This window comes from Netta rufina (genome assembly GCF_964035555.1).
Source record: "Netta rufina genome assembly, chromosome: 7".
Lineage (NCBI taxonomy): Eukaryota > Metazoa > Chordata > Aves > Anseriformes > Anatidae > Netta > Netta rufina.
In genome coordinates, this window is record NC_140130.1 from 9183012 (window position 1) to 9209738 (window position 26727).

The following is a 26727-nucleotide window of genomic DNA, read 5'->3' on the forward strand; positions in this document are numbered from 1 at the left end:
TTTGTATCATTTGGTTTGCAAATATTCTCAGAACACTGGAATAGTCTACTTCTAGATGGCACAGCTGGGAGGGAACCAGTTTCCATCTGTGAGGTACTACAGTATTTAACACATTTGAAACAACAGCTCAATATAATTTTAAGAAATCAAGATGCCTCAGGAAAAAAAAACAACACGTGTGATGATAAAATTCTTTTCTCATGGACGTATCTCTTGCAGGACTGAGTCCCTTTAATATATCCTCTCCCTTTTAAAACTCATGCTTAAGAAAACAAAAACGGAATTACAGTTCATGAAAAACATTAGGCCAGCTGAGATCATGAATATAAGAAAAGCTGTAATAGGAGACAGTGGTCAGCGTGGCTGGATGCTTTAGCAATCAGGAACCTATGCTAGCTGTTCCACACTTAATAAACAGAGCTGTCTTACATTTTGTAGTGCAAAAGATACCTTGGCACTGGGATAGCGAGCTATATGAGTCTTCAGAATTAAGACAGTAATTACACCAATTCCTTGCTAATTGTCACCTAAAAAAACAAAATTTGTTCTGTGTTGATATCTTAAGATTTTATCACACGACTTAACAGTGAAGGCAGAGAACATCAACTCAAATTTTTTCTGCTTTTGCAGATTCTAAAGGCCAGAAAAGTAACTGAGTTCTTTACCTACAGATTCCACACACTTATGGGAAACATGCCTAAAACTGAAACACTGAAATAATTCTCCTTTGTCACCCTAAATTGCTTATCAAGGTTAAGAATTATGCCATCAAGACTACCTTCCTCCCCTAATATTCAACTCTTCCCAATGCTATGTAATACTGACTTTTCATGCCAATTCAGCTATCTGTTCCACATCTGAAATTTGGGCTGGGGCTGAGGTGTCAAAAGGACAAAAAGAAGTCACTGGAACTACAGAAGAAGTTGCCGGTTCATCAAGGCATATCATCTTTTAGACTACTCGAACACTGAACACAATCTTATCTTCAGGTTACTGATGAGTTGAAACATCTCTTGCAGAGATAAAACTCTAAAAAGCTCACTTCATAAGCAATAGATCAGATCTCCTGTCACTGTGAAGAACTAGATTAAAAATAGCAAAAACCTTATAACAATCTTGAAACTTTAAAGAAAGTATTAAAAGATGTTAAAAAAATTAACATCTTAACATGTCATACTGAAATATGATGAAAGCAAAAGCACTAAGTTGTGCCATCTATGACCAGTCATCTAGTCAATCTGTCATCAAGTCTTTAAAAATACTCTTCTCAGAAGACTTGCAACTTACCCTTTGATTTTTCAAGCTAGCTCAGTAACTAGCATCAAACCATGGCCAAATTTATTTTTAAACAACATGTGTTCACTCTGTTGCATCTGAAGTGCATCTGTTGCATTCATAAAAAACAAGTACGCTCGAGAAACAAAGTATAAAAGCCAACCCTTATCCACAGGTAAGATTATTGATAGATCTGCTACTACACTCCCTGCAGAGAAAAATTGGTTTCTGGAAGACAGACAATATTGTTATTATTAAATAGAAGTTCCTGTACCACAACTCCACTTTAACACACAACACTCGTATTCCCACATAACCACCACTACTCTTTGTGAAGGAATATACATAGATGAAAATGTAGGCAGATAAACAAAAGTCAAACTGAATGCGATCCTTTAACACACGGCTGTTACTTGTTTTAATAGCTACCTTTAACGAACTTATCAGTCAGTGAACCAGAGAGCTGAAGAACATAACTTCATCTGGCTTTTATGAAGGAAATTTTAAGTTCAAAAAAAGAAAACACTTGCAATCAACACTTGCAACACTTTCACCATCGCAGACAGCATCATGAATTCTGAGTTGTGATATAGGAAATTAAAGCTGATACTATCAATTTCATTTTATTAAACATTCCACTACTGTTGTCTTTCAAACAAAAGCACAATACCCACCGTGATGTTTTCGAGATCAAGATGTTTGTTGTGAACAGTTTCACATAGTCTCCGAATTTTTTCCTTAATTTTATTCATGTCTTTTTCATTCAGGAGCTTGGCAGAAGAAGCATCTTGTTCCAATTCCAAAAGCCGTATCATCAGATCTAAACTAGCTCTGTCTAAATCCATGTTCAAACGATCCCTACTCAAGATGTACATTAGAGCTGCTGTACAAAGGGACAAGTTCTTCGGTTGGGAGAGGAAAGAAAAAAATATATTTTTAGTTTTATGTTTGGTAGAAGTTTTAAAAAATTTTAATAAACAAAATAAAAATTTACAGAAGAAAAAGCCTGACAAGTCCCAGGCTCCACTAGCACTTGCATGAGTACTTACTTCAGTACATAAGTGGACTCATTCTAGAAATTTACTAACATATTTCCCTCCCCCATACAAATAAGACATAAATCATTTAATACATTTACAAAAGCCTGGAAGATAAGCAGGTTTTTCTACTTTTAAGGGACTCTGTTGCAGACAGAATAAGAAGCAGTAACTCCAATAATATGCAATTACAGAAGAGACAGGTGGCAGGGGAACAAAGTAAAAGGTACAGGACATGTGGCAAGGTAGGTGAAAATGCTAGTTATATGAGTTAAGCTGGTGACAGAGAACACCAAAAAGATAGAGATCATAAAGACAGCATTCACACGTGAAAAGAAAAAATGCCCAGTGACATACATTCCGATTCTGCCAAGCAGGTCTGTCTGTCAGTAGTTGATCCAAACCTTCCCCCGCCCAGACACGTTCAATTTCCAGTAGAATTCTGCTCTTTCAAAGTAGCCAAAGCACTAATCAAACCAGCCCTCCTCCCCATCAGTTCTTAACAAGCTAATCCTATTAGTTTGACCACCTCTACCTTATGGAGAGTTGACAGAAATGGTATATAGGAACCTCTTACTGGCTAAAGAATACTTAAACTTTCTTCAAGTTCAAGAAACAATTAAAAATCATCTTCTTGAATACCCAGAAAAGCAAAGGCAGAAGACGGCTGTCAGAAAGAGATAAACCACAGTAGCAGTGAAGAGGTCAGACCTTGGCTACCTGTCCCTAGTGCCAGCAAGTACACATCTCTTAGTGCAAGCGATATCTATCCAGGTGAGGTCCAAGTGATAATAAAGAATAAAAAAATCAAGTTATGCTAGGCACAACACTGTCAGAACCCTTTCTAGACATCCAGAGGAAATTAAAAAAAAAAAAAAAAGCTGTGCATGTGTGTTTTACTACAAATAATTGTTAATTATTGAGTTCAACCCTGAAAGAACAGTCAACGTGCTTTTTTTTTTTTTTTTTTTTTTTGGCATATAGGGTAATTTCAAAGCTTTTCCAGAAAAGTTTTATTCTGTGATGTGAATTTAATTTAAGTCTGGGATGTGAATGTTGCACAGCTCAACAGGAAGGAGCAGAATTTCTGGGTCACAACAGATTAACATTTTGTTAAGGGTTCAGCTAACCATCAAAGCAATCATTTGCTGCTTCTGTTTATTTTAGAAGTGATTATCATACCTGGTCATACATGGTATGACCAGGTATGACCATAATGCATTTGACATACATGGTATGTCAAATACCAAATGCTGGTACTGCATTTGACATACAAATGCAGTACCAGCATTTCCAAAGCAGGATTAGGCAGCTGACAGTCTATCAAAAGGTATGTTAAAACTCCCTTCTGAGTCAAGGAAACCCTTAAGGGCAGAGGTGAATAAAACGCATTTGGAATACTGAAGGAAGCAATTTTCCAAATCTACATCTCCTTTCATGAGTACAACCTCAAGACAGAGTTGTTCAGAAAAAAAAAAAATGAAAAAAAATCCACCTTAGCTATGAATGTCACTATTCCAGATTTGTCAGCTGGATCATTTAAGGCAGGAAGCAGTCTTTGCAGCTAGTGAAAAGAAATTACAGGAAAACGCATGTCCTGTCTTTCTCAAATAAACCTTGCAATTTTATCATTTACATTCAATAAAGTGTTTCTAGTTTAAACTGTAAAAAATTGCAGATTACTGGGAAGTGACTGTACTCCGTTCCTTCAGACTAGCAGTTCTTAGAACAGGATCTAGGAAAAACACATTCCATATAAAACAAAGGTAACATAGCACTCCTCACTGTTATTCATCAAATGGGGGAACTGCTCTAGTAACATTGATGAAAAGCTATCTTCCAGTGACCAGCATTATCCAGGTGACCTTCCTGGTGGAAAAATGCTCAAGCCTTCAAAACACTTTCTGAAATACAAACTACACAGCAGTCAAGAGGGAAACGGTAGAATTTATAATCTGGACTACCAATTCTTATGCATTTCAAGAAGCCAGAGACTGCTCTTCGGTCGCTACACAGAATACTAACTCACAGACACTGAAGTCTGGTAATAGCAATCAGACTCATTTCATAAGCCCCTGCACCAAGCCCTTGACTTCACCCAGGCTTGCTTCCTTTCCAACTGACTTCCTATTATACAGCGAGTAATGGCTTTCCCTCACATAAGCACCTGTCATCACTTCCCTTCAGACCTTCCAACCCAGATTTTAAAATGCTTAGGTCAGAAAGGAACCAAGGTGGGGACTAAGACATTATACCAAAATTTTCAGGCTGCAGGAGCACTGCCAGCCAGCAAAAGGGAGCGGAGTTAAGTACTTTTAAAAAGAACGAGATTCCTGCAACAAGGAAAACCTGTAAGCAACCAGGCCAGTAAGCTTCCAAATGCTCAAGAGCAACTGGAAAATAATGTTGCAAAATAAGCAAGGACTTCAAATATTAACAGTGCTTATACCACAGGATGAGCCTGCTTCAACTACATGCCACCAATAAGGTTTGCTAAAGCTCATTTTTCTTACTCCTTATAAACAAGTTAGTTTCATCTTAAAAAAGAGCAACTCTTAAATAGAATACATTTTGCTCTGGTCTTTTGTAAATGTTAAAAACAATTAACCACATAGCTTTCAGACAAACTCATACTCTATCATACATCGAATTTGATGTTGAAAAGGCAGAAATCTGTACAACTAATTTTTGACCCTCAAAAATCAAAACCACAAAAAAAACACCCATACAGACTGGAGTAGTGAACTTGCTCCATCTCATCTCTCCCATTTTATTCCTGAAGACACTTAAAATACATCCTGCTTCCTAACAAGTGTTGTGGTGGGGAGAAAAGAGTAAAATAAATAGTATTTGCTCTGGACAGAAACTTTATGGCATACTTAACTATGGAGTTGCAAACCATACTTGTACAGTATTCAGGAAGACATCCTAGTTGAACATTTACTCCAGAAACTGCAGGCCAGTCATACCCACGCTCATCCTTGCCTTCCCCTGCTCACTCTATTTATACTCCAACTTGCAGGAACAGATGGTTATTTTCTAGGGTTCAGCACTACATTTAATGTGCTGTTTTATTTATTTATTTATTTTTACTTCCTCACATGCTGAAGACATTACAAAACCACATTTCTGTGCTTAACTAATGACAACTGTAATGAAAATATAGATTTTAGTTTAAAAATTAATAACAATACTCCAAAGCCTTTAGCGTACAGCTGAAGAGACAAAGTCAGCTTAAAAGACCAATCTACAAGAAATTTACATGCTGCAAGCACTTTTCATGGAAATATTCTGGGGGCACATCTCTATAATGTAACTGGTTATCTTGTTGTTTGTTTGTTTGTTTGTTTTTCTGCTGAGTGAACTACAGCTCTACAACCACTATTTTATATGTTTATGGAAATAAGCAAGTCTTCTGTTTTCTCAGTCTATTCACTGTACAGCATTACTGAATGCAGGATACACTTGTATTTGTTTCCATTAGCACTATCATTGTGACAGTTATCTCCCATCTCCAAAACACGTGACAGAAAATAGCAACAAAACAGCTGTACATTTCTTTTTTTCCCCCCAGTCTATTCATCTTAAATGGATTTGAGACATGCAAGTCGAGCCTAGTGTGAATTATTGTTCTAGAGTTGCCTTGCACTAATACTCAGAAATTTCTATCCATCTTAAAAAGTTTAGTGAAACAACCTCAAAACAACAAGACAGTGAGGTTATACAGATAAGATCACTGTTGAAACATATGACGTCAGTAGTTAAAGCACGTATTTTAGTATTTATTAGTAGTTTGATAAATCAGCGATTTTATAACACCGTAACATACACCAAGAAATATATATTAAAACATTAACTTCCATTTTTTCTTGACAGAAGGAAGCATTTCAACAGATACAATGAAAATAGTGAATATAATCAATGCTTTTTGCTACTGCAGACTAATAATAGCATGCAATTTGCTTTTGAACTGTATGAGCAAGTTCTTTTGAAAAATGAAGGAATAATGGTAACTGTTAAACGACAGCCTAAAATACACTGAGAAAGCTTGTATGTTTTCCAAGTGACTATAGCTGTCCTCTGCAGATCTCTTACAACTCAGTGGTGGTATCTGTCCTGAATAGCATGACTATATTTTATTTATGCTAGTATCACTCAGCACTGTTTTGATAGCTCACAAAATAATGAACACATTGAACTTGGTTCGTGTTTCACAGTTAGCCATTGCTAATTTGTGAGGAATAGGGGAAGAAGCTTTTATTCTAAAATTAGTGAGTTAGAACTTGATAGCTTTTTCCCCCCAATCACTGTAAGACGCCAAATGCAATCTTTTGAATGTTTATTTCTGTGGGTACAAATTTTTCTTGAGCTACTTAAAAATAATAATAAACCTGACTGGATACACATAACTATCACCTCATTCGAGTAACATTTCCCATGTTCAGCTTTTGTAACAATACTTCAAGGGGTACCCCATAGATGCAGAGTTTTCAACCGGTGGGAAAAAAAAAAAAAAGGGAAGACGTCACCCACAAGAACCATTTTCTATTAACAGTTTTACAAGCTTAATTCAGCTGTAAGAAGAAAAGGACAAAATGCTTTGGGTTTTCAAGTCTCAGGTCCTATCAGCATAAAAACTGAAAATTTACCTTTCTGAAATTTATCACAGAACACTGCACACATTCAAGACATCCCACAAATGCAATTACTGCACTGCTCAAGGAAACAAGCCCCAAACATGCAAGAAACCCCACAAAAGCCAGAGAAAAAGAAACAATTCACATTCAAGCAAGTCTGAAGATAAGCACTTAGAGCCATATTTAAATATAAAGAAGATTCCTTTTTAATTTCAAGTATTTTTATTTGAAAGAAAAACGTAGTTTTCCTTCAAATCTATTTTGAAGAAAAAATAAAATGATAAAGCTATTTCTAAAAAGCTTTCTTAAAAAACTGTCCAAGCCTAGAAACATGTAAACAGTGGAAGGGGAATTTGTCATTGGGACACAAATAACTTATTTCTTGTTTCTCAAATGACACTATTGATTCTAGATACACACTGCACTAGATGTTTGACCTTGGAGTAGACAGGTACGGCAAAACTATAATAAAATACACAATCTATCCATACCTGGTGGTGTTGGGAATCATCCAGTGTTTTGAAAACCATGGCTACCATCCCATGTGCTCTCAGATGCATTCGGAAGCTGGGCATGGCGCACTTTGTCGCCAAGCTGATTACACTAGAAAAAAAATAATTCTGAATTAGAACAACTAATATCACCATATTTACAAAAACTGTAGCTAAACAAGTCTAAAAAATTACACAACTGACTGTATACCAAGCTTTGTCAGGACGTTTCTTCTAAAACTTGTATAAGCCACCTTTGTAATTGGTAAAGAGACCAGCATTTTATTCAGAAGTTGCTTACCAAACTTTGGCCAAGAACAGGATTTGAAAGCATTCCCTGAACTTGCTTCTTTCAAACAAAACTTGAAATAATTTGGAATAGTTGTATTAAAAATGCAGTATTAATGGATCAAACATGAAACCAATTTAGAGGCATAGGAGACCTCTGTACAGATTGAGACATGATTAGAAATTATGAACATGAGCTTCCATCACAATCTATTAGTGATCTATTTAATTGACTGATTAGTCGTGTTCATGTCTGACACTACCTTCGCAAGTAAAATACTTAATATTTCTGCAATTATAGTTGATGAAAACACCACCGATGAGGAAAAATCTGAAGTTAATGCAGTGGTCTTATCAATGACAACAGTTCTATTTTTCAAAAAAGACGTTTCTCCCCTATCTTTGTTAGAATTTTGTCTTGTTGTTCCCAGCACAGCCCAACACATGGACAATTAGCAATACATTGCTTTTAAAATGTAGAGTAACGTGGGAGTTATACTGGAATGAAGTCGTCCATGACTACCAAGGAAGCAATATGAGATTCATATAGTATAGTGTTTTAAAAACAACTAGGCCTTTTTGTCGCCCATCACAGCAGCACCAGTTAGATCTCATCTACCAGCTTCTGATTCTTTTACATCAATTGCTATTGTTACACATGGATTTCATTTACAAATATGACTTCCTTTCCATTTGTTAACTGAAATAAAAAATATTGTAGCGTTTATGTAAATTACACCAATAATAAAATTTTGGCAAGTCAGAAGTTGGTTTAAGGTCTTAGGAAGCTTGCCATATGAGGAAGTATAATGTGAAAAATATTCGTGACTTGTCATGACATTATTAATTTATTTTCAGAACGTAAATGCAAATAGGGTAACAGATTTCTTGAGTTTATACTAAAGCAACATAACTATTTTTTTGAGGAATGCAAAGAATAAGTTGTTTTTATAATAACTCTCCTGAAATCATTAAGCTTTTTCTTATCCACAGCCAAATCACTAAGCATCCTCAACACCCGTGTCTTAGGTTTCAAGTTTTTCCTTTCTCTAGCATTTTATCTGTGGTAAACAGAGAGGCAATTCACAAGTGTCAGAACAGAAGATAATAAATTACGTGGGTACAGAACATCACTAATTAATTTTATGTCCGGAGAATGGAACCCAATATTAAAAATGAATAAACTTTTTCTAAGCCCAACTGTAACATTTTTTACACCAATTTCATGGTAATGTGCAACTGGAACATTAAAAGTGCAGTGAGTACTCCAGACAACTTAGGAAAGCTACCAACTAATACTGAGGTATTACTCAGTGGTTCCAGTGGATGATAGCTATGTTACTTCTCAACAAAGAATGAAGACAACACAGTTGGAGACTTTAACACATCACCACAGATTAGTTCTAGATTACAGTCAGCACACTTTATAATCTTACAGATTTTATTTTAGAACTGAGGTTTTCTTTAAACACAGTATGCAACTCAAAAATCACACTGAACAAAGTTTTTTTTTGTTTGCCTGTTTTTTTTTTTTTTAATTTAGAGTAAGGCAAACAGGTTTTGCATCTTACTGTGCAGTTTTCTATTTCATCTTTTCATCTCCTTCGTACTAATGATTAATCACAGCCTGTCACCTTCAAGATTATTTTCAAATGTTACACTTCACAGTGGAAGTGCTGGGAAACTAACTACCAAATGACATTTATAAGTTTGTCCAGTTCTTTAATGGATATTTAATTCATTTTTTTATTTAAAAATACGTTCAGTGTTTTATAATAAGATATCTTACCTAAGGCAACGTGTGTTTAGGGGCTGATTGCTCTTCAATCCACTTAGCAAGTACTCAATATCATCTGTGAACTCTTGATTTTCACCAAATTCCACTACATCATTGAAGTGCTTTACATGCTGAACAACAGTGTATAACTGGAAGAGACAAATATTTTGACCTAGGTAAGTTGCTCTTGGGATTGATTATAACCTTAACAAGTACAGTTTTAAATCTATTCAGTTTCAAGGGCAAGGAAACATTAAGAAGTCAAGGAAGGCCATTCAACTGTTTAGATAAAAAAAATATTATCTTTAATAGAAAAGCCAAATTTCATTTTGACAATGTTCCTTCAGTACTTAGAATTACCAAAAATTCTTTATCTTAAAAATTTGTTAAGAATACTTACTTCTTTGTCTTCTTTCCTACATTTCAATGCAGTTACTATCTCTTGATAGGGCTGAGTAGGTATTGTCACAGTTTTAATCACTTTGGGAGGTGGTGCAGGAGCCTTAAAAACTCCATCATCTTTATGAATTGCCTCCTTTGAAGATAGCCTTACCTATTAATAAGAAAGTGCTAAAATGGGCAGATGTTTTGAGCATGTAAACATACACTAAATACATCAGGAAACAGTACAGGTGTGCAATTGTCAAACTCACATTTTGGGACTATTTAGTCCTTGCCTTACGCTGCCAAGATTTGCGTAAGCTGTGTGATAATGTACCTACTCTTAAAAAAATTAACAGTGTCAGAAAGTACATGCATTTTTAAGTACAAAAACCAGTTCTAAGTAGTCAGAAATACTCCAGTGAATTCTGAAACTGAAAAAAAAGGATCCTTTACAGTGGTTCTTTAAGGGTAAGCGAAGCAACAAATCTGACTGTTGCAAAACAATTATTTGTTGATAGTTACAGGTATCTTACCCCCTCAAACTGGAGCTTCCAGGATTGAATTGGTGGCTATACTGAACCGCCATTAAGCCCAATGGTCTGCATACAATCACAGCACTGAGGAATCATTGTCTCAACAAATCTTGAGCTGAAAAACTATGACTACTGCTCTCATTTTTAACTACTGGAGGCTACCACACAATTGTACTCTGGGTATAGCTATCAGAAGCTAACGTCACCAACCTGACACTCCAAAGTGTATTTTGTCTGCAGGTAGAAGACTCCCAACATCATTTTTGTAGTATCATAATTCTCATACAAGTAAGGAAAGCATGGTGAAAGCCTCAAATAGGTGTTTTCCATACACTGGCCTTGTACATATATGCATTACTAGTATTTTTTTTTTTTTTTTAGAAAAAACATACTACAGCAAAACCTGTTTAGAACATGCAACAGGTAGGAAAGAACTGAACACAGGCACAGAATACACAGCAACTGTTACACACTCCAGGGGATATAAGAGATGAAAACCTTATTGCTGTACACTGTACACTAGCAGTCAAAATTAAGATAGAAGCCAAAACAACCTGGTATATTAACAAAGTATTCATTCAACACTGCCTCTATCAGCGTGCAGCACTTCAGTATTTGCTCTGGCGGTAAAAAGATAATAAACCACCCTGAAAAGCTGGCTTAGAGCACTGAATGAAGGACTCTGGTCTTAGTTTATGAAAGCAGTAGATCCACTGAAGGGTAATGATCTCACCCAAGTCTTGGTTAAAGGCTTCCCCTTCAAAACAAATTCTAAGGGAGTTTGGAGAGGCCATAAGGAAGAATATTTGGCACATACAGTTTGCATGTTATAGTTTCTCACTCTAAATTGAAAACAAATTTATCCGTATCTTTATAGCTAACAAGTATGCACAGAAATTGAAGAGGCAGGATGATCGGTGCAGTAATTCCTGCTGAACATTTGGAACAAGGCTCATTCCTCATTACTCTCGAGTCTTGATCAGGCACACAGAAATCGATGTTAAAAGAATGTGACTGAAGTAACTTCAGGTATACTTCATCCCATCGGGAACACCCACAAACAGGTTCCCTAAGTAGTTTGTTCAGTCAAACCTCTGCCATATTACTTAATTAATATACTGATGGTTCCAAATTGGAAGTTTGACAAAAGATAAAATGTCTTGTTTGAATACGGATGATCCAGACATTCTACTAATCTGAAGAGGATATATTCAAAGACTGTCTGAGAAGACTTGGACAAAATCTGCCTTAAAGTTGTCTATCAGAGTAGTTCATAAAAGTCAGTATCAATACAAAGGTTCAGTGAGCAATTAAAGCTTCAGTTCAAATGCACACACTTCAAATTGAGCAGGGAGTTTAGTTTGTTTGTTTGTTTTTAAAAGGAAAAAGCCAGGGCTGAAAATTCTGCTCTTCTCAAAAACTACTGCTAATAGTTACTTCAATATGAATCATCTGTGTTTTCCAGGCAGTGCAGTTAACATTGAAGAAAGGCTGTTCTGAATAAAGTGAGGACAGCAAAAACAAACAAACAAACAACAACAAAAAACACACACACACAAAACAAAGAGCTATCAGAACAAAGCACACACAGGTAGAAATAAAAAAAAACAAAACCCAAACTGGTGACAACAAAAGCTGAAGACACATCAGTGCTAGAATAACTGCATTCTGATTTCTGTTCTCATGCAAGTAACACCACAAATTAAGTGACGTTTGCTGACAATATACAATGTCCTCCTAGCCTAACCTGTAACAGCTTTTACATGTACTTAAGTCCAAGACCCTGGATTCTCAGAGTCTAAAAGCAATCCAAAAATCATTACCTTAAAGCTCTAAATAAACACTGTTTTTTGAAGATTTTTTTTTAAGAATTGTTTTCATCTCTTCTTAACACCTTGTATGCATGTTTATATCTGATATGTTAATATCAGTCTTTCTATGTATATAAAGAACATTTCACCTCTCCTATACTGCTAAAGGCTCTAGTCAGGTATTAACTAAACTTTACTCCACCATAAAGGTAAAATAAATAAAATCTCTCTACAGATTTTTTTCTTTTTGACCTACAAATTGCTGATTTTTTATGGGTATTAGCAAGTTAATTCTCACAGGAGACGAAATGGAGTCCATTGTTAGAAAGCTTAACTTCAGCAGGCTAGGGAACACAATTCTGAGTATTTTTTAGGTATCTACAACTTAAAATGATACGGAAAATACCATTGTAGCTTATTTCCACTACAATTTCCTTTTCTTTCAAATACCCAGTGGCTCACATCACAAAGTGGACTTCATTCTGAATCACTGTGACATTACCAACTATCAGTAACTTCCATTGTTTCCAAAGAATACCAGGGAATCTTTAATGGAGATTTGCTAAACTTGAGAAAAAATAAACAGTCTACTTACTGGGACACTGGGAGTTTTCAAAACTGGTGGTACTGGCAGAGCCTCTGATTCCGGCTGGTTCCAGTGTCTAGCATTATATACAGCTTTTGTGGGAGACTACAAGATAAAAAATCAAAATGTTTTTATGCAGATTTCTTTGTAAGCACTATATACTTCAAAAATGGCTACACCAAGAAAAGAGACAAAGTAAAAAGTAAAATGAGCTTCATTCTTTCCTTTCTCTCATCTTAGCAACACAAGTTTTCATTCAAATTCTCAATATAGTACATATCAGACAATCTGAAAGGCTTTGAAGCATCTTATGGGTTTACAGACATGTGGACCTTTACAAATGGCAAAAAACAAATGGCTAAAATATTTCAGAGTTTTTTTCCCTTTTAAAATTTGTTCAAATACAAAAGGTCTGCAACATTCCTAAAGACAAAAACAGCTACTGAGAAAAAAAATTGACAGTAAACACCACATCAGTAGGAATTATGAATAGTTTGGAATCAACATGCAAAATCAACCTAGATCTTGATGCTTGGAAGAACTAAAAATACTGAAATAAAATGCCTTTATCCATATTGATAAATTAAGCTTATTTTTCCTGCCCAAAGATGTGTCAAGACAAATCAAAGATGTAGCAAAATTTACCATCTTTCAATTTGGGGGAAATACAATTTAAGTCTTTGAGGAAGCTACGGCAGCATTGTAGTTCTAGCACATGAGTTTACCAATCTAATTACATAACATATTTCAGACTGATGCCATTATAATTTTCCACTATTTTCCAATACTGCGTAAATTATTTAATTACATAAACTTCTCACATGCTCCTATATAGTATTTTACATGTGGAAAAATATTTTTAGAAGTTGGGCACTAAAAATAATTTTCTGTCAAAATGTGAGCCATGTGTAGCAAACCCAGCAGAATCATCTACTGATTCCACACTACTCTGTGAAGTGTAACAAAGCTTTAGCATTTCAAGAGCTGGTAAGCAGATTTTGTAACTCGGGAGTTTCTACATTACTGTTAAAACCCTATTGTGCTACATCCTTCCATTCTGTACAAGAGAAAGGCCTGACTATCAAAACCTGGAAGAACACTAACAGAACGAAAATCTCAGCTGAGTTTCTCAGAGCCCAAAAGATCTGTCAAGCCCTAAATCATTTCAGTCTCCAAGCAAGCAAAAAGCCTCTTTTCCTCCTACGCTGTGCTTTGTCCTGGTCCTAAGAAACTTACCTTAGTTGATTTTTGATTTTTATTTTTTAAAAGCAGAGCTCACGTACCAAACAGCAGCAATCATCCAATTGTTTTAGCAGTTTTATCTATTTTCCAAAGTAGCTCTTTTAAACCAGACACTTTCAGGTGACAGATATAAAAAGTCTTTCAGCAGCCACACATAGCCACAACAGTCACAGACAGCCATAACAAAATAAAGTTTTTGTAACAGTTTCAAAGTTTGAACTTTCCCATGTAGCAGAAGCACCAATTGACACCATTTCCTGACAATTGCATCAGGCTCAAAGAGTTAAAGTGAGAAACTTAAAACAGTTCATGCTGCTACAGTTATGAACAAAACTGTACAAAAATCAGGAAAATGGTGCTGTATAGAAAATACGGGACTGTTGACACAGTGGTTAAGATGTGTTATCCCCCATGCATTTCTGATTAACAAGTTCTTGCCATGAACTTGAATAAGGGTTTGTGGTGAACAAATGAGAGAACTTCGTAATAAAAGATGCCTTCCTAAATCAAGAAAAATACAATGCTTCAGAAATGTCTGTAATGACAATGAACCACTGGTTGATTTCTACACATTCACTTTATTATTTAATCTGTGGAAGAGCTGTGAAGAGTATCACAGTGCATGCTTTATATTGTGGCAGAGAGGGTGCAAATTTCTGGGCACCTTATCCTGATCAAGCTGCCACAGGGCTGGTTCAGGCTGGATATCAGGAAGATGTTTTTCACCCAAAGGGCAGTCCCGCACTGGAATGGGCTCCCCAGGGACACAGTCACAGCACCAAGCCTGTCAGAATTTAAGAAGCGTTTGGACTGTGCTCTCAGTCCCATGGTCTGAATTCTGATTTTTGGGTAGACCTGCATGGAGCCAGGAGTTGGACTCGAAGATCCTTGTGGGTCCCTTCCAACTCAGGATATTCTCTGATTCCATGATGTAAGCGGTAATTCAAAGAAATAACACACTGTGAAATAACCAGCAAGGAAGTACAAAGTATATTTAGTGCCAGGTTCAGCTTAGTGTGACTGCTGGTGAAAAGATCATGCAGAATTCTTATTAACTTTGCAGGGAAGCTTAACTACTGCAATTCTGACAACAGCGTACTGCGTTACAGCTGCCAAGGTCCTGTTAGCACAGGATGCTCCTTATTACTCGTCTCAAATCTCAGATACAACCTCAAATGGTATTCTAGCCCTGCTTAAAGGATACAAACACAGCAGTATTACTCAGTTTGCTGTCTGGTATGGATGTGGCAGGGAGATGCCGCACACGCGTGAGGCTGGGCAGAAGTGCCTCCTGGACTCGTGCCCACGACGGACTGAGGCAGGCTCCATTGCTGCTGCACGACTCTTGATTTTATGAAGCTCGGGGAAGAGCACACTGTATGTGCTCACCTGGTGCAACAGGTTTTTGCTAGCACCACACCTGCCTGCGCTTCTGGTTTCCTCAGGCCCTGAGCACTGTGACAAACCCAGCACGGCCCTCGGCAGGCGCAGGAGCAGCACAGCCACACGAGGCCCAGCACAAGAGGATCTCCATCGCCTCACCTCAGGAGGCTCACCTCACCACAGGCACTTAGGCAGCAGGTGGGCCGGCCCTCGCCCACTGCCTGTCCGAAGTGTTGGCAGCCTTGGGGTTGAAATGAGCTTTACTCACATGATTTTCTTTAACCCCTTTCTCAGATGAAAAGCTGGGATATCCCAGAGTGTTTTGTGACATGTAATTTTGCAGCTTGCTTTGGTACTAGCAACACGATATACAGGGAATACGAATTTTATGTAAGAAATCAAGTAATGCCAGCAATAAACATCTGCTTCAAGAAAAGATGGTCTACATTTAAAAGTTACCTTTTAACAGAGCCCAAACTGTAACTGAAAATGGTAATTACTTAAAAATCAAAACTCAGTGGAAGATGAGTTTTTGGCTCCTCTCCCTAGTCCTACCTTGCCCTTCTAAATCCAAGTGATTTCACCTGTGATCCCAGGACTCCTCAGTCAGCTACATCCTGGCTCACACTAACAGCTCAGCCACCACAAACACTTGCAAAAAACAAAACAAAACAAAAAAACAAACATATTGTTTCCAAAGAAATACTTTCTACAACAGAATTTTCTAGAAATATTTTCTAATCAATTATGCAGATGTCTTGGAGCCTCTCACACTCACACAGATGTGGGCATAAACATATCCCTCCTTTGCAACCACTTCTTAGAGCAACCTTCACATTTTCCCTTTTGAAACACACAGATAAATTTTCAAAACAATTGCAAAGAAACAGCATCGATACCGACCAATCTGTAAGCACTGCGTCGGCTTGCTTTAGATTACTGTAGCCAGGGAAAGTAACACAGAAAAGATCAAATGAAGGCTGGTGAACAGTTTTCAGATGCTTGATCACACACACAATAAAATAGCTGCTCAAATGCTTGTGATAACAAGCTTCTCTGAAGATGCAACATCGGTATGTAAGGAGAAGTAACTTTATAAACTGTCTCTCTTAAAGACAAGACAACCTTGCAATTATTCAAATAATGCAGACTTGTCTTCCAGAATTCCTCCTCTCAAGATTAACTTCGAAGACATGCAAGTGGATGTACATCACTCCTTTGAATTCTGTGTTCGTAAGGCAAATAAGCTCTGCAATATTAATCAGCTGTAAGAGCTTCTGCTGATTAGCTGAGTTTCCCTTTTCATATGTAGAGCACTGACAGCTGTTTACACACAAATAGATATCTGAAAGAGCGCAAATATTCCTGTGATGGTGTAAAGAGTATTATACCATGGGACTCTGCATGTGGCTCTGAGGGGTGAGCTGGGATGAAAAATTGTAACTAATGCCGGGGATTTTTACAAAATGAATGGGGTTGTCAATTTTATAAATATCATCTCCAAAGAGCATAAACTGTGGTTCATGCTTAACCTCTCATCCCTGAAAGCTTCAAAGCCGAAATTTTAAGAGTTGGCATTCTTCACATATTGATGAGGCACTGCCTGCCATTCACGGATGTAAGAATAGCAGAAAATAGGAGGCAGGGACATGAGTCATTCTGAAAATACTAGCAAAACAAGAAAGACAGCAGCTATTTGCAGGCAAGAATGTTTCCAAGGTAGAAGACAGTGGGAAAAAACACGCATTTTTAATAGATAACCTGATAAATGCATTATTTATATTTGAAGGGCATTTAAGACAACCACATACCAGATGCTTGTCAAAACTACAAGAAAAAACTCCAAATAAATACAACTATTTTATTATTTATCACTAAGGATTCATAGTCATTAAGAGCAATGCTCTCTCCTGAATGTCTTGCTTTGAGGAAGAAAAAAATATAACAAATATGTTATGCAAGAAAACTATTCACAAGGGACTGTTTCTTTTGAAAAAGGGAAGGAATGAACATCCATTCAGAGCAAAGAAAAACAAATTACACTTCAGAATAGGAAGATGGGATATCAGTTCAGCACAGCCTCAACCATGTGTCTGTAAGACAGAAAAGTTAATCTAGACTTCAGATAAGACAGCAGGTTCAAACAGTAGTTAAAAACAAGAAGTAAAACAGAACCCAGCCATTTGTTCAGTCCTTAATGTGAATCGCATCTCCATTATTTGGATCAGAGCAGCAGATTAGTGCCAATAAATCACCTCTGGGTCCCACAGACCGCTTAATCATGAGCTGCTATACCATTCAGAACAACAAACAAAATTAGGTTTGCTTTAACACTATCTACAGAAACATCTATACAGCTAGAATCGGTATCTAAGCTCTTTTGTTCGCGGGGACAGAACAGCTGTTGTTTTTCAACACATGAATGCAAAATTCCCAAGTTACTGGGAATAGCTCTGTGGACACCTCTTATTAAAGACCAGTGTCACGAGAGTCCCTTCATTTTCAATCACTCTTGCAAAACATACATTTATCTTCAGATTGTCTCATATAAAATCTGTTTTGAGCCGGGCTGTAAAAATATTTTCAACATCTAGACACAGTGTTCCCTTACAGGATTCCAAAGCACTGATATGACAGACTACAATACTGCCATATCCAATTCTTCTACTTGTGCTACATTATTGAAAATCACTTTTAATGTTTACATAAAAAAACTGCACTACAATGGGAAAAAGCTCCTTTATTGTTATTAAATATTGATCTCCTTTAATATTTTAAATACTGATGTTTTAATAATAACAATGTCCTTTAATGTTTTCCTCAACATGTCTCTATAAAAAACAAACATGTCCATTAGTTACTTCGGTATTATGTGCTAATTATATTTGGAAAGGTGATCTGATGATTCTGAAGTGAAGCAAATTCTGAACGTTTTTACTTACTTTGAGTGGAGTAACACTTAAAACAGATCCCACTAATTTGAACGGCTCTGGAGACTTGCTTGACACACAGATTGCTTCACAATCACTGATAACAGTTTTCTAGAGAAACAGTCTATGTGATCCATACGTATGCCTTTGAACTGAACACAGAACAGTGACCACTGGGACTGTGGGCACTTTGTGGTTCTGTAGAGGCTGAAAGAAATGGAAGAAAAAAGATCCCAAGGAACAAGTGCAAGAGCCAGACAGTCTACTACAGGCTATCCAAAGTGTTTCTTCCCTTTTCTCCATCTTCTCTGTATCCCTCCTCTTTGTTAATCACTACTCTCCCTACATACATGCTGTACACAAACGTGTGGGCACATGGCTGAACAGCTACAAGCTGGTCATCAGACAAGGTTTCAGAGTACCGGCAGCAGAAATAAATGGCACTGAAGCTTTCTTTGCATCAGCTTTCTGAAGAACTGCAAGATGTTTTCTCTTCCTCATAGCTGAAAAGGAAGCCTACGGGACACAACGAGATGGGTCAAACATCAAAGCAGAACATGATAATTAACTATTAAAAACAGGGTAACTTGATCAACATGAGACACATCCTTTAACAGAATGAAATAAGGGTCTGTATGCTGCTTACACCCAGTGTCATCAATGCTGGTCAGCTCGGAAGAAGAAGCCATATGGTTATTGTTACCAACGTGGCCTGAAACCTACGTTAATTCTAATTAAAAGGGACAGGGTACAACAGGTTAGACATCACCTCAAATCAAGAGAAGAGAAAAGCTACCAGCCAGCAAGTATCCGTACTGCCATATTTACTGACAAACACATCCTTGCATACACTGTTAGTTCTGCCCACTTTATTGCTACATACAGACAGACAGACATGATGTTGGGCCCTCAGCACAAAGTGTTTCACACTCAAGATTTGCTCGTGTTGTGTTGCACTGTTACCTAATGTAAATAAAGGCCCAAGAGAGCTGAGGGAACCAGCCACGCTCATACAGCGTATAGGAGCTGCGAGAACAATTTTGCATATTCATCCACATACCAGTTAAGCTCCCATTGGCAAACGGAACTGCTATGATGTTTTGCTCTCTTAGTGTTTTTGGCATTTTAGAATTCTATAGGACTGAGGCCTTGTGTAGCAAAGCATTTAATTTATCCTACAGTTATCCTGTAACGCCTGATTTACTAAAACACAGTTAATTACAGCTGGGGGAAAGGGGGGAGGGTGGGACACACACAATGTAAAGATGCAAGAGACAATCTGGTTTCAAAATAAATGATCTGTGGTTCTTGACTAAGAAGAGTTAGTAACAGTAGGAGCTGGAAGGATAAAATACAGCTTCCACTCAAGCTGATATTCCTGAAAAGTGGAAAGTACACACAAGGGGAAAAGGATTCCCATACCTACTACTCCCACATTTCCTCCTCATCCCTGTATGAGGACTTGGCCTTTTACCTTCACGCTGCACTTGGCACCCCCAAGAGTCAAAGCCATGCCTCAGCTGGTAACCCCTTCCTTGACGCCACACGGGAGAAATGGGACTGCTGAGCAGAAGTCTTGCTCTACTTACAGTAACAATATAAGAAAAAATGTTAATAATAAGCAGTAGGAAGTCAGTATGAAACACATACGCTTAGCACAGAACCTGTTTTTTCAAAGGTTTACTGAAATAACCATATCAATATAAAACTGGTTTTAATTAATTGTTTTAGAAGCACTTTTTTTTTTGTCTTTTACTTTACTAAATTCGTTTTTGTTTCAGCAATATAGAAGTTGCTTGAAGTACACAAACTTTATCATTGGTTAGCACTTAGAACAGCTCATCAGTCATTCATTATTGCAACTAATAGTTTTTGGACAAAACACAAACCCCACAAAAACAGTTGAGGCTCAGGACTGGGCAGACCATCTTCCAGAAGCATCAGCCAGTAAATGAAAGGAATTTACTGCAGAAGCAGCAACATGCTGTCACAGGTTGTCAGATCCGACCACTGCTGTTTGTCAAACTGCTGATGAAACAGACTGCTGGCTTAACACGGCTCTGATCAAAGCCAGGCGTTCTACAGAATATTTTGATTGTCAAAATTCAGCTCAACTCCTCAACATAGTCAAAGTAGCAAATATCAACTAATAATCTTTCCTGTTACAAAAACGTTATTTTGACATTCTAAATTAGGATGCAGAAAAACAGTTCAATGTGTTTAGCATCAGCTATTTAAAAATCACCCAAAAGTGCCCTGCTATATCTCTTCATCCTTCTGGTGGGATACTTTTTCCTAATGGTTACGCAAATTAAGCATAAGCAGTTGTTTTTAGTATTAGTTCTGAGCAGTCTACTCTGACCGTATGGTTAAATTTATGGAAAGGGTTACGACTGATGTAGCACAACTGTAGAATTACATTTCCACTGCTGTTTTTCCAAAGACTATTCACTTACATTAAGCTATGGAAAAATAATTAACCAAAACCAGCTGAGGTTGTAGCATTTAATCTTCACATATATTAAATATCAAATCTAAAAGAGATCTTTAAAACATTCGGTTTGAATTGGGGAAATGCAGATTCATTTGCAAGCAAGCAAAAATAAATGTTTCTTGCAGGATATCTTCAATAAACATCTACCGTAAAGTATCACACGAGCTCAGTGGAAAACTACAGCTCACCACAGAGTTTCTTTGCCCTCCCACACACACGTCATTGCCTTGTGAGCCATAAGATTAATTAGTCAAACCCAGAGACATGCATGGTTTCTTACTTATTCAATTTCAAAATTCTTACAAAGATCAGGCAGAAGCATTTCATGTTGGACTGCAAGTAAACCTAGACACAGCATTTCTTTCAAGCTAATATTTATAGCTTCTAGTCAGCATGAAGCACCAGGGGAAAAAGCTCACATCCGCCTGTAAAATATCTCATGGTTATACGCTGAAACTTGCATTACCACAACTCCTATCAGGAACAACAGGATCACATATAAGTTTTATTTTCAAGGACTGACAATTTCTCACAGTGCCTAAAATTTGTAACAGAAATACGGAAGAACTCGATAAAAACCTAATCAGAAAAAAATTGCTCATAGCACAAGAATGATGCGATCAAATAACAAGCTACCTGCTATTTGCAAATCACACTGAAGTCATGCAAGGAAAAAAATATTTTTTCGCTGGCTCAGCACTAAGATAGCCAATTTACCTTGAAATTTGTGCTCTTCAAACAGCAGAGATTTGACACACCCTTCCAATTGATTGATCCAAAAAACATGCTTTGATAATTCATACAAGTTTCTGTATCCTGCTGCAGCAAAACACAGCACTTACTCCTAAAATTCAAATAAAACATGAAGCATGTCTAGAGGGTTATGACTAAACCAGGTCTATCTTGGCCACAGAGTTCAGAAGCAGTCTTTGGGCTAAGCCACATCTGAATTCAGCAGTGATTTCATTCATGTATTCAACATTACTGTCAAGCCTGAATCTATTAATGCCACTTGATCAAAGTAATGCATGTAATCCTCCTAACGCCGGCTGTGTTTAGTGAGCATTTCTCAGTTGCAATGTTGACTTAACCAGGTTAAGACGACTTAATTCTTCTTCCTTGGTTCCCTTAACTGAGCAGATACAATTGTCCACAGTCTCCTTGTGAACCAGACTATGATTTGTGTTAAATGCTTCCTTTTACTAGGTTATTTTCTAAACACACATCAGTTCCTCACGTAAGTTCAATGTGTACCTTACGGTCAGTTCAGCACCTTATGAAACTGCAGGAAGAAGGGGAAAGGAGTGAGCAGGTATGGCAAAAGCACAGCCAAGTCAGCTTCATCAAATACTCCCGTCAAGTTTCTTTTTTTTTTTTTTCTTCCCTCCTTTTTCAGCCAAAACATTCCTAGAATTTTCTTTTAGTTTTTAATGCACCACAAGATCAACTTTTCCTAGCTAACGCATTCTATGCTAGGAATAATTTAAGCAATATGCTATATATTAAAATCAATGGAACAGCTTTGCAAGGGGAACTTCATGGTCCATCACTTGAGTGAGTGGCACAAATGAAACACTGTCAGAGTGTCAGTGGTGAAGAGGTTTTTCCATACCTTTTCCCACACAATCCAACGACTGTGTAACAAGAAACACATAGCTGTTTTTTCTTCATCCCACTCACTGTGTACATCAGGCATATGTATTTTACAGTCACAAAACAGATTTTCTAGGGGCAAAATCTCAGCACAAGTTTAGAAAACTTCCTTCTTAAAGTAAGTTTATCAGAAAAAGAGAAGGAGATACTTAAGGAAGTTTAAATTTGTTTTTAAACATCCAGTTGCCATTTCAAGAGTAGTTAAGAGAAATGTACAAATTTTAACTGACATCACAAGTCCTTAATAAGTCACATTAATTTTTAATCTGAACACTTGCCCATGAATCCCTGATGCAGACCATGCACGTTGCAAGTACTCACTTCCTCATGTTTCCAACTGTAACAAGTAGAAATTTTGTTCTCTCAGGAAAGTGACAGTTCAGTACTTTTGTACTGAAGTGAATTCTGTCAATACTAGCACAGAAGCTTTATGAAATATACTCCAAAAAGTTTTACAGTATATTTTAAAATAGCGCCAAAAAAAAATCCACATCTAAGAAGTTAATTCCAAAAGGCTAATTTCCAAAGTTACCTTATTCTAGAGCACAGAACCACTGAAATCCTGACACAGCACTGACCTAGTACCTTGAAATTTCACACTACTTGTCCCCCAACAGAAGCTGTTCAGGTGCGTGTCTACTTGAAGGAGAGCTCTTGTTTTCTGTTATACTTGCTTTGTCCTACTTCATGTGACACAGTAAGTTCCCTTATGTCTTAGCAGCAATGGAGAGCACCAACAGGATTAGAGTCTTTCCCCTGGCCCCTTAAGCTGAAAGACTTCCATATCTTTTAATTAAGGTAAGTAATTCTATTTACAATCTTATGCTAGAATATGGCAAAGGTAATCCATATTCACCTTGCCTAGACTGGCCTCCCATAGACCAGCACAATGTTACAGGGCATTCTGATCACACATTTAAGGTTTAACAGCAGAGGACAATCCCAAAACCCATTCAGAGGACCTAGTGGTCCTAAATGGCATGCTGGACAAGAGAAACACTGAGCTGATAATGTAGCCCTGGCACAGAATACCAGACATACTCATCAACTTGTTAAGGATAATCAAAAGATTAAGTGTGAGGATAGACTACTTCTCTCTTCTCCATTTCTAAGGCTTTATTCCAGCTTCCTATTTAGTGGCATGGCATAAGACCCCTGAGAACTGTACTAAGTACTCCCACAGAACTGACTTTTTGTTATTTGCTGACTCCAGCCCAAATTTGTGGTGAGACAGGCAGAAAAAAAAAAAAAAAAAAAAAAAAAAAAAAGGTCCCTATTTTCAAGTCTTTAGTCTTGACTAGATTTGGAGCACCACAACCAAAAAGCTCTTGCACACTTGAGAATTAGTTTCATCTGTGGAAGGCAAACCAAGCCCTGCAGGACCAGTAGGTAAGCATACCACAGGCACACAGAGCTCCCTGACTTACTACCTGGACAGTGAGTTACTGAACAAGTTGAACTAAATTCGTAGACAGCTGCAAACAAACTTCTGTAGATGTTACTCATGCAGGCTTCACACTCATAATTTGCAAGTCATGTAATGCTAATATTTATATGCTGTAAGTACATAATTACGTTGCTACAGTACATAATATCCCCCTTGTAACTCAGGCTCAGGATAAAGAGTATTAAGTCACTTAAAAGCAGAATTCAGGTTAAGGTTCTACATACGTAAAGTACACACTATTGCAACTTTTAAGCTCATTATGTGTATGAATAGTCAATGATTTTAGCGAGGTTGCTTATATTAAAAGCAGTTTTTGAAACACGTATTTGCTATTGACATTAGAAGCAATCAATGTCTGTAATCGTTCATTACAACATGCCCCAAATTTCAAGAACTGGACTTGAACATTGGAGTGTGACAGCTGGATTTCAAAAAGCATGGATGTTAGCAAGAGCCCTACTGATTACAGACTAGAAAAAAAATCTTCAGCTTTCTGGATCTACTGAAGTTTAACAATACTACCTGTTGCTTCCTGAGTAATAGCGCTGTTTACTTTTCAGCTCAGCATGACACAAAGTGCCATACCTCTAACATCACCACCTAGCAGAAAATAATTAATACTTTAACTGCTAGTTCCTGCAAGAAAGAAAAAAAAGAGAAGGTGCAAGAATTTTATTTTACTGTATTTTTAATAAGATCAGGTAGTCAAGGTCAGACTAGTACTTTTAGTTCATTTCTTTCCCTTCCCAGAAAGAAAATTCCATTAAAATAGAATTGAGATTAAGAGTTTATATCTATAATTTAGGACGATAATTATAGCACCTCTAATTACCACCAGAAGCTTTACAAGCTTTTTTTTTTATTATTATTATTAACTCCATGTAACAGCTGTATGATTAGAGAACATTAAAGTTTAAAATCTGAATTGCAGTTACAGCTATTTCTACTTCTATGTTCATTATACCACTGCAGGGTCAAAAAGGTTGCTTAATTCTCACATGTCACACTTGAATTAAGTGTATTCCCAACTGAGAATCTTCCAGAGTTGAATCAATTTTTCCCCATATAATACAATACTGCTGTAAGGTTTTCCCCACATATACATTCAAAATTAAAACAGTTCTCATACAATCCCTCAAGTATTTCAAGTACAGATATTCAAAAACAAAATAAAAAGTTATCATAGACTAGAATGTGAGGTATATTAGTACTTAAGCACACACAAAACCCATATTCAGCAGAACACCCAGAGCTGTTACACACTGCTGAAAATACAGCAGAACAGGTTCAGTCAAATTTACATTCTCAGTACTTCAGTTTCTCAGTCTGCTCTAACATGTTCCCTGAGAAGAAGCCGATCTTTTGTAAAAAAGATTATCAGCAGAAGCAGAGGAACTCCCATTTTAAAGAAATATTTCTGTTCTTTAAAAGAAACCTTCCTCACTTATCGACAGCCTGACTTGAGACTCCAGAAGCAAGAGTTGGCAGCTGAGGGCTCCTCGTTCTGCCCAAAGTCACCAGGCACCAAGAAGCAGTACTTCCCTTCAAAAGGGCATTACAACTGAAAATACTTAGTGGTCACGCAGCCCCTGAAATCAAATTATTCCCGTGTGTGTTTTGAAAAATATTACAGATTTGCCCTTCTTCTTCTACCCATGAATCCACATTTAATGCGAAAAATAATTATATATCAACACAGCTGGGGGGATAAAAGAGATGACTTAGTTCTCAAAACGAACCAAAAAAATGTAAAATACTTGAAGTGAAGATACTTTGCAAGAAATTAACTAGTTTTATGAGATCTTTTAGCATTACACAGCAAAGGAAAAAATAAATATATTTTTAAAAATCTCTTAGAATTGCTAGAGTACTGAACAAACTCCTCTGCACACAGAAGTTTATATTCAAGCATACAACTGCTGGGTCTTGTAAAACTTAAGGAAATCAAAGTCAAAGACGAAATATACAGGCTTTTCCCTCTCCAGTTCCCTCTCTCTCTTATTACCCCAGTTCTGGATTGCAACAACTGTGAGACAACTACACTCTAGTCCAGACAATGGGAATGTACAATGCAAAAAGCATGTTAAAAGGCCTCAGGTGCTAAAAATAGGTGTCTTAGACAATTGTCATAAAAACTTCATTTAATGGAAATCACATGGATCCCGGTACTGTAAACTTTCAGCTGAACAGCTGAACATAATTTTCGCTGTATGCACTTCAAAAGCCTCAAAATACTGAGTGACCTATAATAACAGGTAAGATAAAATACACCTAGCATTAGCAAAATAAGCAAGCTCTGTTCACAATGTGAAATGGCAAATTCATACTGAATGCTACACAGTTGGGGTATACGGTAGCATGGAACCTGGGGATGCTTTTCTTTTTTAAGAAAAAAAATCTTACTTTCCATGTGTCAAAAGCACTTGTCCTTATAAAGACGACACCAATGCCAAATTGAAAGGTTTGAGGTTCAATCCTCCAATGTGATACATATGGCTTAATAGAGAGAAGAAATAAGTCTACACAGCATCTAACAGTGCTTTTTCTTAAGCATCATCTAGAATGGAATGTATCAAGGTTGTGAGTTACCATTGCACAACCCATGAGTTCAGACTTGAATCTGATACTCCCAGTAACTGACGCAAGAACTTTCTCACTGGAAGAAAGGTTTCCTTTTCCACATTTAAGGTGTAATCTTACAAAACAACGATTATCCAAGCACAGATATAAAGTGGGACAAAAGGCCTGTTTAACTATAA

The 26727-nt window shown here is 37.0% G+C and overlaps 1 protein-coding gene across 5 annotated transcripts in view; it reads right to left on the reverse strand.

Moving 5' to 3' along the window:
- Window positions 1–26727, reverse strand: part of WAPL (WAPL cohesin release factor) — a 155177-nt gene that overhangs the window by 14316 nt on the left and 114134 nt on the right. For 4 of the 5 annotated variants that reach the window (XM_084289735.1, XM_084289736.1, XM_084289737.1 and 1 more), the window contains 5 exons: window positions 12829–12924; window positions 9906–10058; window positions 9518–9654; window positions 7441–7552; window positions 1950–2177 (listed from right to left, as the gene is read on the reverse strand). In XM_084289735.1, coding sequence (XP_084145861.1) covers window positions 1950–2177; window positions 7441–7552; window positions 9518–9654; window positions 9906–10058; window positions 12829–12924 — 726 coding nt within the window. The remainder of the gene's footprint in view (window positions 1–1949; window positions 2178–7440; window positions 7553–9517; window positions 9655–9905; window positions 10059–12828; window positions 12925–26727) is intronic. The other variant, XM_084289739.1, reaches the window with a different exon arrangement.